This window comes from Pempheris klunzingeri, unplaced genomic scaffold (genome assembly GCF_042242105.1).
Source record: "Pempheris klunzingeri isolate RE-2024b unplaced genomic scaffold, fPemKlu1.hap1 Scaffold_95, whole genome shotgun sequence".
NCBI lineage: Eukaryota > Metazoa > Chordata > Actinopteri > Acropomatiformes > Pempheridae > Pempheris > Pempheris klunzingeri.
In genome coordinates this window covers 11,748-28,700 of record NW_027254999.1, presented here as the reverse complement: position 1 = coordinate 28,700, position 16,953 = coordinate 11,748, and the positions used below count along the sequence as shown (strand labels likewise).

General features: G+C 26.3%; 1 protein-coding gene across 1 annotated transcript; it reads right to left on the bottom strand.

Moving 5' to 3' along the window:
- Positions 1–11,266: 11,266 nt before the first annotated feature.
- Positions 11,267–16,750, bottom strand: LOC139225232 (ribose-phosphate pyrophosphokinase 1-like; the record flags this gene model as incomplete). The annotated part of the gene is made up of 7 exons (XM_070856196.1): positions 11,267–11,356; positions 11,401–11,560; positions 15,401–15,519; positions 16,128–16,182; positions 16,226–16,350; positions 16,408–16,506; positions 16,567–16,750. Coding segments are annotated over 7 exons (832 nt in total), but the record flags the coding sequence as incomplete, so codon positions are not given.
- Between the last annotated feature and the right edge of the window lie 203 nt (positions 16,751–16,953).

The window sequence follows — 16,953 nt, the reverse complement described above, 5'->3', positions numbered from 1 at the left end:
GAACAAATTTTAAAAATCAGTTATATATAATAAAAAATATTGAAATTATTTATTCCTCCTGACTTGGAGCATTATGAGTTAAGCCAGTAGGCAAGATATGTGGTCAATAAAAAACCATAGTGTAAGCGTGAGGAAATTAAAATTTTTTTATCTTTACAGAATCAGAAAAAAAGCAAGATATCTTTGGAGAATAATGTCGTAAATATAAAAGCTACAACTTTTTTGCGATGCACTAAATTGATGAAAATGTGTGAGTTTATCTATATTCGCCTATTTTTATTTATTCAGAAATCAAAATAAAGTTGTATATAGAACTTTCAGAGCCAACAATATAACAATATAAAATTTGAGCGCTAATAATTAAAAAAGTTAAGACCTCGAAAAACACAAATTACAAATTTTATAAATGTACACTAATGTACCGAATTCTCTATATCCGGTTAAAGTTCAACTCCGAACGTCAGCAATAATCGGTAATCACGCTTCCTGAATATCTCGCGGATTTCTTCCAGATTCTTACGTTCTTGAAAATTGTGATTATTTTAGTTACTAAAAAATCACTAAGAATATTTAATATATTTTTTCCTAAAAGCTCATCTTATTCCAACATCCAAAACTTCCACATTTTAGAATTCGTAAAAATTCTGTTCTTATGAATAATTTTTAATTAAATATAGAATATAATATGTATTATTTTTGAACTTAATTTCAAGCTTTTAGTACATATAAACAATCATAATACGAATATTAGCATTCAGCATGATGACATCGACCGGTGTATTACAGTTGGACATATAAAAAGTAAATTAATTTATCTACAATGTTTATATACATTTTTAATTAAAAGTTATATACAAAATTATGATGAAATAATGAGCGGATATATCAATTTTAAAAGTCAAGACAATAACCTAGTGAGAAAAAAATTCGGTAACCAAGTTTTGTCCACGGGGGAATTGAACTTTTAGTCTATATCCTTATCAGGATGAGTTTACCATACTTAAAGCAATATTGTGCAAAATCTATAATATTGCTTTTCTAAACTGTGAAATTTCAAATGAATCTTAAATTCAAAAATAAATTTTTATGCGCATGCTTTTTTTATGAAATACATGCTCGGAAAAGCATAGCTTAAAAATACGTTGATATAATCATTAATTAAAAAACATAATTCAATATATTTTTTAATTTAGAAGCGTTTTCAAAGAGTTGGAATCAAAGTAATTTAAAGTTTATGTAAGATCAAGCGTTAAATTTGATTAATCTGTCATTGCGCGATTTTAAAGAATTCTAATTATAACTAATTGTCTCGATTGTACAGCTACTAATGCGCACGCTTATCTTTTGGTCGTGCCACGAACTTTCTAATAAATTATTATAACATAGTGGACATGCGGCTCCGTAATGTATACTATTGCTCTCCAATTTCTTAAGTGTGGATTCGTGTCTCGCTTTTTACAATCATAGGTATCCCTTTATTTGAACTTTACAGGAACAATATAGTAATTGCAATTTATATAAAAAATTGTATATAATAATGGTAGTTTGAGGAAATATCGCGAACTGATCTAATTGGGTAAAATTCCAGCTACGCTTATGAGATTCCCATAGAGTCAAAATTTGAAAATTGATAGGATGCGATAGGATAGTAGTAATTGTCGCCTAAAAAATAGGATTTTTAGTAGTTAAAATTCCCACACTGCCGCAGAATAATAAAAGGAATCTGGTGGTGTGAGCTACGATGATTAATTGCATTAAGTGTGTACTTTGCTTAATGAAACTTGTCTGAAAAACTTCAGGTTTACAACCAATAAGCTGCACCGGGAGTTTTACCTCGTAAATTTTTCTTGAAAAGATTGTTCATAAACGTAATATAAATGATCTATAAACACCAAAAATTTACGTAAATACCTTTAAACTCTCTGATATATACATGAACAGATAGGATAATTGATGTAAAAGAAAAAATATTACAACTAATACTGTTCTCGCACGAAAAATATCTTAAATGCTATTATAAGTATTATTAAGAAAGTTATATGATTTTTAAAATATTTTCATCATAAGATATTTAATATATTGTTGATAAACAAAAGCGAATTTCGAAGTCAAAATTGAAGATATATGATTCAAACGTACTTTGGGAACTTCAAAGCATTCTGTTCCATTATTTAAAAATTATTCTAAAAGTGTTCTTAAGGACTTTAGGTAGTCAAATATTTCATAGTAAAAAATAAAAATTTTGTTAAAGCATAAACACAAATAAGCTTATATTGTCAAAAACTACGTCTATATATAAGAATATAAATATCTATATATTAGAATAAATTATGATAGTCAATAACTGATAAAAATTAATTTTTAGGATTATTACTTAAGAAAAGATTCTTCTTCAAGCGGAATTAAAAAAATTATATTTAACACTAAAATTATCATGTATTGTGTCTACGACTCATTATCACGATGGGAGGCCGAAGGAAGTAAGTATGGAAACGATTTACTTACTAATCCAACCTGAAAAGTGCGTCTATGCCACAGTCAGTTTTACGGATACAAGAAACTAAGAACTTGGTATAGGGAATTATTTAGATGCTCCACTGCCCCATCTCTCCTGGCATCAAGAACAGGTTTTCACAAATGCGGCAGCGCAAAGGTTATTTTAAAGATTTCGCCAACATTCAAATTCATCTTCTCTTTCCCTATAAAAACTCTATAACTTATTTTGTATTTCATTCATTCCTTACTTTTCACTATTGTACTATTTAATTCAATTGTTTGCCTTTATTGCTTGGAAAGTACAGATACAACGTCAAGTTTTAAAAAATAACATTTATTTTTCTTTAGGAATTTTCAGCAGCACATTCAATTATTCTTTATTTATTAAAATGAAAAACTTTGGTGTGAATTACGCGCCTTTGAAAAATCTCAATTATACTGATTCATATATGTATATTCTATTATTAAAGATGAAAATTTCTAACATAAAATATATTTAGTTTGATCATTTTGTTTTAAATAAATCATAAGAACGCAGTATTGATAAACATATACTAAAAAAAATAATTTATTAAGTTATTATTAATCATTTAATATTTTTTACATTTTGCCTTTGGTAACCATAAATTATTAGGCAGTGTATTGAAATTATTAATAAAGCTATAACACAAACAGCACAAATTACTGTATTAGCGATGATGCCAATTTTATATTCTGCAGATTTTTCATGTAATGGGGTGAAAGTATTTAAAGTGTATGTTTTCTTAGATGTATTGGATAATATATAAATGTTGGGATTGATTTCATTTTCTCGGAAGATCCTAACAATAATAACAATTAAAATATCCAAAGTATAAATATATCTGTTAATTTATTAAATATAATAATTAATTAGATTTTAATGACAATTAAAAATAAAAATTACTCAAGATTTCTCTTATTGTGTATTATATAATTCTCAAACCTTGAGTCGATGTATGAGTACATATCTCCATGAGAACGATAAGAACTATAGAAAATTAAAATGTCACGTTAAATTGCGAATGTTGAACTTGTTAGTGACAGTGATGCTAAAATTTCTACCCTTTATTAACAGGTAATCATTTAAAACTATATATAGATACAAATACTCTAAACATTTTATAAATGAATCATGGTATCCAATCTATGTAACAATATAAAAAATAAATACGTAATATTAGCAATGTATACATATGAATGAATCAGTGGATTTTGTCGGATACAATTTTTATTGTTATTCATATTGACAATAAAATCGTCAAATGGCTGATTTATAATTTCTTTCATACCTAAAGTGTGCAACTACAACCATAGGATAGAAACACCGAAAAAAACATAAAATACTACAAAGTGCCTCCCAACAATTTTAAATTGTTCTCCATCAAACCCAGAAAAGTTACACCCTTTGTCTTTTGTGCATATGGATTTATCTTCTACTACTGATTTTATCATACTAATACATTTTTGTCGATTAAACTTCCCGACAAATTTTGTCTCTTTTTGAAGGGTGTATGGTCTACATATATTACTTATATCAGTTTTTTGGAAGCTTATCTCTACACCATCAAGTGCGCAAGAATCATAAATAATATCAGATTTGTTATATTTTATATTTTCCTATTTATGTTAGATAATATATATATTGAACTATATATATATTAGATATGATTTACATTAACAAGATATTGGTATATTAATAGTCTAACAATATGAGTCGATGCACAATGAAAATAAATTGCATAAATTGAACGTTTTTTATTTAGAGTAATTAAAGTAGATGCATAACTCTCCTTGTCATGAGCAGTAGGGTTTGATATCTCATAACCAATATATAAAATATATTGTGTAAACATGATTCTTGGTGTTTTAATGTATCTCTATATTGATATAAAAATTGTATATTAATATGTAATCTTACTTTTGATTTTCTGCTTATGCTAACATCTACAAATTTGTAGATTCCTGTAGTTCTACTATTTAATATGTGCTGATTTGGGACTTTATCAAGAGTTAAATAGTTTTGTAAATAAAATCTATCATTAATGAGAATTTTTTCCAAATTTTTAGGATTCACCCTATTATATCAAGTATGTTAAAGTACAAAATTTAATAAATTACAAAAATCTATAACGCCACTCATATACAATTTGTACAAATATTTCTGATTTATTTACATTGTGTAATTCGCACATTTTTCGTCCACTGTCAATACACAATTTCAAATTATCATCTAAAAATAAATAAATTAATATACTATATCTTCAGCTTGAAATTAATAAATATCTAGCATACATATTCGAAAAATCTAGTGGCTAACCATAACTACTAGTTTATCAAGTTGGTGCTATAAAAAACTTTAATAGAGAAGTAATATACCTTCACAATCCTGGAATCTACTGGTGTACGTATTATTATGTTGGTAGAGTCCATTAGATGATTTACTAACGTAACAAATAGCATACATATTGTATAGGATTTTGTAGATATATAATCCATACTATATAGGCATTATTAGCAAAAAATTAGTCGCTTATTACATAAGGAATAATGTGTAAGAGATTTGAAGGATAATGTTGTGATATAACGATGACTTAAATCCTACAAGTGGATAATTTGAGTATCTAATTAGAACAAATTTTTTTCGGCATATTTTTTAATGTAGTACATAAAAATAAAAAATAAGTATTATGTTTGTATATCTAAAAAGATTAATATAAATATTAAGAAATATGATAATTTCTTGAAATGTTAGTGAAAAAATTATTAGATTTTTTGATATATAAGTCAATAAATTATTATATTTTTTGATATATAAGTCAATAAATTATTATATTTTTTGATATATAAGTCAATAAATTATTATATTTTTTGATATATTAGTCTAGAAATGGGATACCTCAGTAAACAATCATGCATATATAAAAATTCATGAACATATAAACAATGATGCACATATAAACATTCATGCACATATAAAAAATCTTGCGCATATAAACAATGGTGCATATATAAACAATCAAGCACATTTAAGGTCTATATCTATTCAATTAATTAAAATTATTATTCATTATACACTTACCAGAAAAATAAACATTTTTTTTAGCTAAAGCATTATTTTTTATATTTAATATACAAAATACTAAAGTTATGGGATACAAGCTATAAATTTAAGGTCACTAATTCCTGTTTATGGTTTGGAGAACTCGCTACCAATTTAATTCCTCAGTTCAGTTTTCAAAATTCAAATAAATAAAAATTTCATTGATGTCAAAATGTCCATTTTGACTATAACTGATTCATTTAATATACTATATAGTTGAGGGCTAAATTTTATTTAATATAGTAACGTTGACATAATATGTAATTATATCTACAAAAAACAAACTGCTCAATACATAGATTAAGGCTATCATCTTTTACACTAAGTATATTTACAAACATCTTACAATTGATGTATTGTTAGGAGTGATACCAAAACCAATCGAATCTTTGATGTTTGATAATACTACAAATTGAATAATAGGCAGGAATATCATTGTATTTGTCTAAAGAATATAAACATTAATTTATATAATGAATTATTTTATGATTTACTTTAATTTTTTTATAGGATAATTAATATTCACGATTGACGACGTTCAGTAGTTAATTCTAAGTAAAAAACTCGATTAAGGTTTTCGGATATTTTTTTAAATAAATATTATTTTCTGATAATATTATAGCACAAGTATAAGTAATGTTTTATTTTGTAATAATATGAAAATTTTAATGTTTCTAACATAAATTTTGGAATTCTATCTTCCAATTATAGTCGTGTGAAAATAATTAACTTGTTTACAAAAGGTCTTTAGATTTTTGTAATACTTTAAACAGATAAAAATTAGCAGTTTATCAATGATTTTGTAGGATTATTGAATTAAATAAATATAATTCATAGTTAAATATAAACTATCATGTAGGTTTTAATAGTGATTTTATTGACTGCTAGTTATTAAAAAATTAACTAAATATTTTTTATAAAATTGAAATAATTTTTTAAATAAAATTATAATTTTTTCATTGCTTTAATTATAAAGCTGTCTATGTATAAAGTATTACTAAAATCTTGAGAGAAATAAATTACTGGGGAAATCGGGAATGGAATATCAAGATTAAAGAAACCACTAGGCTATTAAAATTATATTTTAAAGAACTAATATAAGTTTAAACATATCCCGCATGTATGACTATTTTCTTTTATTTAATTTTTTTGTTCATTGCGCATTCACCGCTGCGAAATACGCATGCTGAAAAAATTGCTCATTTTTTTTACTTTAATATATTTTTTTTAATTTCGATTATTAAGAAAAATAATGTCAAAATTATTTTTTATTTTTTTATATTTTTGTGTGATTAAATATGCACGACCTGATAATGTTAACGTGTTACAGGTAATACGTCTGAAATGCATAAAACAACGTTTGTGATGTGACTCTTCACCAAATTAATGATATATAATAGAATCATTAACAAGTGTAGAAATAATATGAATACTACTAGTGTAACTGTTTTATTATATTCATAATTAATGAGCTAGCTTATTATTTACTTCTTAACCCTTACGTATAAAGCTCCTGTGCTCGACATAAAATTGTTTTAACATGTAGAAATACACAGGTAAACGATCTAATTTTGTCAAGTTTAGATAAATAACGATTATAATTTAAAAATACCATATAAGAGTGTTACGTAAGACATATTTCCAATACAAAATGATAAGTAATTAAAGATATATTTAGTAAATTACTAGCTTTTAAAGCAAATTTTGATTGTTTATAAAATATAAATACACATGTGTCAGCAAACTGATTCAAAATTAAAAATTTACTGTGCTAATATAAGTCTTACGTTAACTAAAAGAAAACTCTACTAGACATGCAGCGACCTGGTCGCACGCGTTCCTTGCAACTGCGAAACGACGTAGTTTAAAAATAAAAATATTTTATTCTATAAAATCATAAAATTGTGCACCTGCCAAAAAGTTTTTATATTAATTTTACTCAAAGATTAATTATAGCTCGATAGAGCAACCAAATGTGTATGTACTATCAGTTGCAAGAGAGATAAGTGTGCAAAGGAACAACAGTTACACACCAATGAATAATTCGTATGCAACTAATGTTGTCTATATAATACTTAAAATATAACCGTGGATACTGGCTTTTTGGTACAGTATCCAAGTCCAAGTGCGAGCACAAAAGTTGTAATTTTTCAAAGTTGTACGTAGATTTGCCTTTAGATGGTATCAGAGATGGATTTCAATAAGAATGCTCCCGTTATTGAAAATCGGAATCACTAATTGATGGTAGTTTTTATAGCATTTATAATTATACATTATGAATTTGCTACTACTTGTTTATTTATAGATATTCAAACACAGTAACAAATTATTTCAAAAGTGTTGAAAATTAAATCTGAGCATACATACAATTGTTCAGTGGAATAAAAAGTTCTGTTCTATTAAAGATCTATTAAGAGGTACTTTTTAGTTATGTTTTTTTTAAAATATGTTGTGGCATACATTGAAAAAAGCTAGAGTAGCGCGCAGAATAATAAAGTAACTTTTCGTGGAAATTCCATGTACATGCGCATTAGTTAGAAAAACTTGTGAATTAAATAAATCTACTAATATTGGATATACCATGCTTAAAACTATAATAAATAAGCATAAAATTCTTTATAATGGCTTTTTCTATGTAAAAGATCATTAAAGTAAGACCAAACAGTATTATAGATTGCAAACTCGTAAATCTACAGGAAGGCCGCCAACTTCACTGATTGATAAAATTGAGGAAATATCCATCATATCAACTCACAATCCCATTGTTTCTGAAAAAGATATGAAAAAGCCACACTTTTTGATGTTCTAGAAACCACACAATATTCAAGTAATAAAATTTATTCGATGGCGACAAACAATACAAATTTGACTCTACTACTAGTTGTAAAAAAAGAAATGTTTGTAAAACATTCGAAAAATTAGAAAAAGAAATATTTCAATAGAAACAAATGAGGATCTTTCTAAATCAGGTTTATTGACGAAAAGAGAGTGATAAATTTTACTTTTTTGACTCATGATCTGCAATTTCCTCAAAAATCGTCATTTTCACTGCTGAAAGTAGTATAGGTTACCTAAATAATTCAAATATATGGATTGTTGACGAAAGTTGTAAAGACGTTCATAGAGATTTCCACCAATTGTTTATTATTCACGGGAAAGTAATTTCCTCTGATTTATGTTATTAGGGGAATAAATTATCATAGTGCAAAAAGCGAAAACTCGGCCGAATATGCGCCATAAGTTTTATTGAATGCGCCTGCGCAATTTTATAAAACCATCACCAAAACGTTAAAAATATATGTATTTATTAGTCAAATTTCCAGCTATAGAGTTTTGCTATTAGTTTAATGTAGCTCATAGTTTCACACGGTGCGTAATCATTACAGACTTGTTTTAATTGTTCTAATTTTCTTTGGTAGGGAGTATTTGGTACATGCGACAACCTGGAGAGGTTGAATTCGATGCCATTTTCTGTATCACTTTGAACTATTTTAAGCTTTTCAAGAAAAGGTGACAATTCGGGATGACACTGTTCAAATCTTCCGTAGATGTGCCTGTTAAAAACCTCAGCTGAATTTGAGGTTAATGGAATATTGCCTAGAATTCTAGTATGTGCATTCCAGGATTCGAGTGGATATTTTGATGAATCCATGAAGTTTTTTTCGAAGTAATAGAAGAAACTACTCATATCAATCTCTGTAAACTCTGATGAACTATTTAACAGTTTCTTATATTCATATTCGACGAATTCTATTGGAACAAATGCCAGCGATGTCACGCATTTCATAAAAAATCGGAATGAGTGATTATTACGAAATTCGTTACATAACCCAAGTTTTTGTATTTTGCGCCATATACACTGGCCAAAATGAAAGAGGCAAAAATAAATCTGGCATTTTGTTGCTTTTTTAAAAGCAACATATGCTGATAGTTCAAAATCAATTATTAAATAATTAGGAAAACTTGAGTTACATTTTTCGTAGATAATTTTTAGAGCTCTGTAATAATCTTGCTCTTTTTTACTTGTTAATAGAATGTAAACTAATGGAAACGTCTTTGAAGAAAGTTTGCCATGAAGGGTATACAATTGGAGAAACTCCTTTGGGCACACCTTAAACGTACCATCACCAATTACTACGGAGCTATTCTTTAAATGTGATAGGTTATTCTGAGTGGCAAAAATTACAATCCTATCATCAGTTCCAACTCCAGAGTCATGAATACAAAACGTTTCACCCCTAAGGGTATTAACTTTAAGTTCTTCGAAACTTTTTGTTACATCTATTTCAATGCTTTTTCTTTTTCTGTAATTTTGAATATTCTTTTACAAATGATTTTTGTTAAGAAGAGGTAATTCGTGTTGGGTTTTTGATGCCGTGGCACAATAATAAACTTGATGCGTCGTGTAAGCGCTATTTTCAGCTATATCTTTAACTTTTGACAACAAAGTTTTTGTGAGATTTCATTCTCTGATAAAACATGGTTGTGAACACCACAACAATCAATCTTCTCGATGCTACTAATTGGTGATGTCGTTAATTTTGCAGTGCACTGTCTATTTAAACATCTCCAAGACACAGAGTTTTGGTTCTGACAATGTTTTGTGTAAAAATAATTCTTGTACAATAACATCTCTTTATTTCTTTGGGTTTTAAGTAGTTTGTAATCCAATTGAACCAACGCTCCGCCCATTTTTCCCATTCACTGCGCGCTACAGGCGCCGCGGTGCATGCGCGCGCATCTGGTTGATTTTTCGCTGTGACACGTTTTCGTCATACCCTGGAACACTTATTTCATGAGTATAACATATCTCAACCATTTCTTGGTGAAGAGCAATCATATAAACTCCAATCTAATAAAAACGATAGCATTAATCTATGAATTTAGACCAATAGAGAACTTTTAAATTAAAAGCATACTGTTATCACTCATATGATATACAAACTACCATATGACACTGATATAAAACTTTTTTTATAAATCACTGCCTTCCTTTATTACTCTAGTGATATTTAATACACTACAAGGGGACTTGTTTAAAAATTCTTTTATCTAAAAATGGCTCACATTGCCTGATTGGCTAATGATTTTTGTGAAACTATTGAGAAATACTAATATCCCCAAAATAATGATTTATAGTCGAGCTAAAAAATATGAGGCTAGAAGAGTCAGCTGACACAAATAATGTAAACCATTCGATTAAGAATGGAATATTTTTATAGTTTGATACAACTTTAATATGGGATCTTCAAATATTATTATAAATCTTAAAATAACTAGCAGATAAAAGTTACGACTAATTCCGACCAATTATAAAGATAAATATAGTAAAATTAATAGTTTAAATTTAATTTCCTATTTTCATAACAGTAAATTTTTCTATTTTTATTCTAATACAAAATTATGTATCTCATAAAACTTTATGAGAACTGTAGTTAGATTGCAACTATAATCCAACTAATGACTGGCTTTAACTAGTCAATATTTAAACTATAGAAAGTAATAAAAAACTCAATAGCTTCCTAAACGTAATGTTGCCTACAAAATCATTGAATTTTCCGCAAAAAAAATCTGCCAGATAAGTTAAAAGGTAATATAAACTTAAACTATATGTTTAACATGATCTATCATAGCTAAATTTCTATTAAATCAGCATGTATGATTAAATAGGTAGGATATGGATTCACTCTGAAAATTGCGTCTGATACTTTCTCCAAGCATGGGTGAAATATCTATGATCTATAATAAAAAGATATAAAATGTATGTAACGTGAACTGTATACTTTGATTTTTGAGCAGACTTCTTGTAGTTGTTCAACAGGAATAGTATTTGTGACAACAACAGTATCAACATCACAATTATTAATTTTGTCAACAGCATTATTTGAGAAAATACCATGTGTAACCATGAAAATAATACGTTTAGCACCACCTTGCTTAAGTCTATTAGTTGAAATATAAATATACCAAGAAAATAATTTTAATATATATGGCATATGATAAGTTCATATAATTAATGATACTGCGTGCGAAAAAAAAAATATCTGTCATGAACTTTTATAGTTTTAAATAAATGTTTTGTCAGATTCATTCATGTTGTAAAAATCAATGATAAGTAAAAATATTTTTATTTCATCCACGAAATAAAAAATAATTTTGCGATAGTCAAAGAATCTATATTCGTAGAATATTCAAGGTATATAGACAACCAGATTATTTAGCGGCATGGCGAATCTTATTCATGTGGTATGTTGTTGATATATTGTATCATAAGTAAAGAATGATTATATTATTATAATCATTTTAAGAGTTTTCAAGATATGATATTTCGTCAAAATATCGTTTCAAAATCTAATAATGCTACATAATGAACCTTATATTTGAATTAAAATGACCTACATGAAAATGATACGTTATTAGACTTAGCATTGAAGATCTTCAAATTTATGAAAAAAATTTTAATTAAATTAAATAATTAAATGAAATTTAACATATAAAAAAATAAGTAGCAGGTGTAAATATAATTTACTATGTTGATTTTAATTTAATTTTTGATATAAAAAACAAAATAATCAATTATTAGCAATTATATTAAAATAAAGAATTCACCGTACCTATTAATTTAAGAAAAACTCTCAAGACTTTTTAGAATTTTAATTTTCTACCATAATTAATATTCATTCAATACATAACTATAAAGTACCAGCTACCATATAAACACACGCATATCTCAAAAAATTATACTTCTAAAAAATAGTGTTTTTACATATAAAAGATGGAACTTATAAAATTGGAGACCAGGTAATTTACAGACTATGCGTTTATTGACAAACTATATATGATAGATATACACAAGTCTAGTAAAATTTTATTACATCTGAATAGAAATAAAAAGCGATACACCTAAAATTATCATGTCACTTTTTAGAATATTTCGTATTTGCTGTCATCAAGAAGTATTAGGAAAATTTGGTCAACTACACATTTTGTACCTTTTGATAATAATAAAAGTAAATCTCAAAAAAATATTTTATTAAATACTTTAAAACTATTTTGCAGAAATAGTTCTAAAGAATTTATCCTAGGTTGTATTTCAGAGGTGAATGTTTTTAGTGAGTACATGTAGTGATTCAAAAGTATAATAAGCTCAGAATATAAAAATAACTATTTAGATTATTATAAAAATAACTATTTAGATTATTATAAAAATAACTATTTAGATTATTATAAAAATAACTATTTAGATCATTATAAAAATAACTATTTAGATCATTATAAAAATAATACATTTGAGTTTACTGTACTTTTCTAGGCACGATAAATACAAAAAATAAATCAATCTTTTAATAATATATATGTGGTGTGTTCAAAAAGTAGAGAGAATTCTTAAAAAATTTTATTCAAAATATTATAATAAATAAATCATTTAATATGCTAAGATATTTTATCAAATAATACACTAAAAAAAGTTTTCGTTCAACACGGCAATGACGAGGTGGCGCGGCATCATTTAAGAAAAGCTCGAGCATTCAAAAAGTACTTAAAAATGATCATATGAGTCGATTTAGAGCTTTAGAATGATACAGACGCTTCAACACTGGTAGAAATCCCATTAAAAGCAATATTCGAACATGGTACACCTCCTTCCGACGGAACTTCAAAGTTAATAAGGACTATCGGGGATATGATACATTCAGATCGTAGAGTAACAAACAGAGAATTTGCTGATGCTGTTAGTATATCAATAATATCAAGCAAGATTATTTTATCAAACGATTTGGAAATGACAAGAGTTGGTTCAAAATTTGTTCCGCTTCTATTAGCTTATGAGCAAAAGTAATGCGCATAAAAACAACATTATATTTTGTCATCAAATAACAATAAATTTATAAATAATATTATGATGGATATGATCATATAAAATTTAGGTACAATTTTAGATTTTTAATTCACCATTATCAAATCGCTAATGTAAAAAAAAATAGCGAGCCTACTTTGAAGTAAAATTAAAATTTTTTTAGAGTCTCGGGGAATTATATATAAAAAATATGTAACTGAAGGTATAACAGTTACAGGTGATTATTATGTAAAGGCTTTACAAATTCCTAGAGGCGCTATTCGCCAAAAAAGACCAAACATGTGGAAATCTAACAATTTTTTATTTTATCACAATAATTCTCAAGTCCACGCTTTATACAAAGCAATTTAATTTTTGACAAAGTTTCAAATCCAAATAACGCCTAAACAATCATATTCCTCTGATTTAACACCTTTTGATTTTTTCAAAATAAGAAGTCATTTAAAAGAAAAATATTTTTTTTATCTCCGAAATTTAACGAGACTTGACGAGATTCGGTGAAAAAGAGTTAATTTTTAAAAAAATTGATCTAAAAATTTTAAAACTGCCGAAAGAAGCATATTAATCATTTCTAAGGATACTGAACTTTATATTAGCTTAAATATACTTTATACATATTAAAAATCATTGGACGAATCACGAAAAGTGGGAACACCACTTTCTTGAATCATTTACAAAAAAAATATATATATTAATTTATCTCTAAGTAAAAAATAAGAGAATTTAGGTAATTTGGATAAAAATTTTTCTGCGTGCAATTCCAATCGCACCTTAAGAAAAATTTGACAGCGATTACACATGCAATAGTCTATAAATATTTGTTTACTAAAAAAGTATTTCAAAGTGTCATCTTGAATCGACGATTATTATAATAAAAATATGATATACTCCAATTATTCTTGTAATTAAAAAAATTCACTATTTGCTAATTTTAAAAGGATAATATATTTTTATGTGTTTTTCAATGTCGCTGTATGCACAACAAGCAAGGTCTTCTACTGCCAACATATCACTTGACATAATAATATTAACATAACTCTGAAAAAAAGGTAGTTGTTTCAGTAAACAAACTATTAGAAGTGTTACACAATATTAAAATAAATCCGCAAAATAATTTCCAATGTTATTACTTAAATATCTAATTACCAAATCCATAAAAACTGCTAATAAATAAGCATTATATTGACTACGTTTGATTCGCAACAATATGGAACAGAAATATGGCGCATGTGTCTCTAATAGCTATATACGCGCGCATATGTGCTTAATCAAAGGTTTTACTTATAGCTAAAAAAATACTTAAATAAAATATTAAACAATAATTTGATTTTTTTGAATCAAAAAATATGAAACTAGGAAAATTCAGATTAGGTCATTTCTATCAAAATTACGCATAATTTTAGGAGAAATTTTAAAACAATAAAGATACTAAAAAAAAAACTTTGTAAGAAAACGTGGTAGGCAACTAACAATTCAATAATTCGACATTAGGACGTATTCCACTTTTTAAGAAAACAAAAAATTCGCTAGGCGCAACCTATCAATTGACTTAACTGTATATAGTTTCAATGAGTAATTAAATCTAATATAGTTTGATCAAGGTTACACACCATTAAGATTTCCCATATAACAACAATAAAATAATCTATCTAATTATGTTAAATTTTTTATGTTTTAAACTATCTCAAATTAATTTTTTAATATTATTCAGTTAGAAAATTACAGTAAATTATAACGAAATAATCAATTTGTATTCCATTAAACACAAAAATAAATATTATAGTGTTAAATTAATATAAAGGGAATAGTGATCATAAGAATTAATATGTTTACATATTAATTCTTATGATCAACAATTTATGTGATATTTCCGCACAATTAACAATTTATATAAAGAGATATATAATAATAATTTTTAAAAATACCTATTAATCGCAAAAACCATTGTACCACATGTATCAGCCATGTCATCAACCAGAATAGCAACTTTACCGTTGACATCACCTACCAAAGTCATGTTAGCAACCTCATTAGCCTTTATTCTCTAAAAAAATTGTAAATAATTGCTTCAGAGAATACAACATTGAAATAATTATTAATGGAGGATCATCAATAATTGATAATTTTTATAGTTCACTTCTGTCCATTATCTTATTATTCATTATGAAAAAAAATATTAAGAGGATCTTACTGTGAACTATGGCATTTAATTGAGTAAAATAATTGTTTAAAAATTTTTAGTAAAGTGTCAACATAATACAAAAAATAGTATATTATCCTTTAAAAAAAAGTTTTAGACGGTAATGTTAAAATAAAAAATAAATTTAATTCTTAAAAACGTAAAGTTAATTGAAAAAAAAATTCATTAAAATCTACATTAATAAAAATAATAAGATAAGATATAAAAATAAATAATATTACATTTAGAAACACAAAATAATTTTGTAGTTTAATAAATAATTTTTTGAAGCAACTTATGTATTATTAGTTGGAAAATAAATTTTTATTAAAAAATTACATCATTATATTGGCGGATTGATTGATGAGCAATGTAGTGTTAAATAAGGCATATAGAAATTGAATTTTATATTCTTATTTTACAAAAACGTAAAATTTAACTTATAATGAAGTTTAAAAAATAAAGAATAATACTTGTTTATGAATTAGAGCAAAGTCAACGTTTAGTTTATCAGCGAGGGATGCAGCTCTGTACATAACATGGTTAAAAGAGCATGGTCAAAAACACTAACCTTTTCGCTCCTCCAGCATCTGGCGAAACAATAACAGATGTTGTTAAATCTTGAATGTTATTTTTAATCCATCGAATAAGATATGGTTCGGCATAGAGATTATCCACAGCAATATCAAAAAATCCCTAAATATAAATATTTCAAAAAAAAAATAGAATACTAAAAATATTCTCAAAAATCACTTGAATCTGAGAGGCATGCAAGTCCATTGTAATAATATGATCAGCACCTGCAACAGTTAGCATATTGGCAATTAATTTGGATGTAATAGGTGCTCTACTCTATTAAAATTATCATTTTAATACAACAATTCATTGATATATGAATATATGGATATTTACCTTGTCTTTTTTATCCTGTCGTGCATAAAAGAAACACGGTATCACAGCTGTAATCCTTTCTGCTGATGCAATTTTACAACAATTTATCATCACTAGTAATTCCATAAGATTATTGTTTATGTCTCCACATCCACTTTGAATTATAAAAACATTCTCTCCACGCACACTCTCAGTAATTTGAACTCTGTAAAAGTAAATTACAATGTTTCGATTTTCTTGGATAAAAATCAAATAAATTTAAACTAAAATATTTATAGAAAAATTCAAAATAATCTGTTTTGTTTCAATTAATTGATTATTATACAGCATAATTTTAAAAAAATACCTTGTTTCTTTGTTAGCAAATGTTCCTAATTGACAGTGACCTGGATCAATACCCAAGTATTT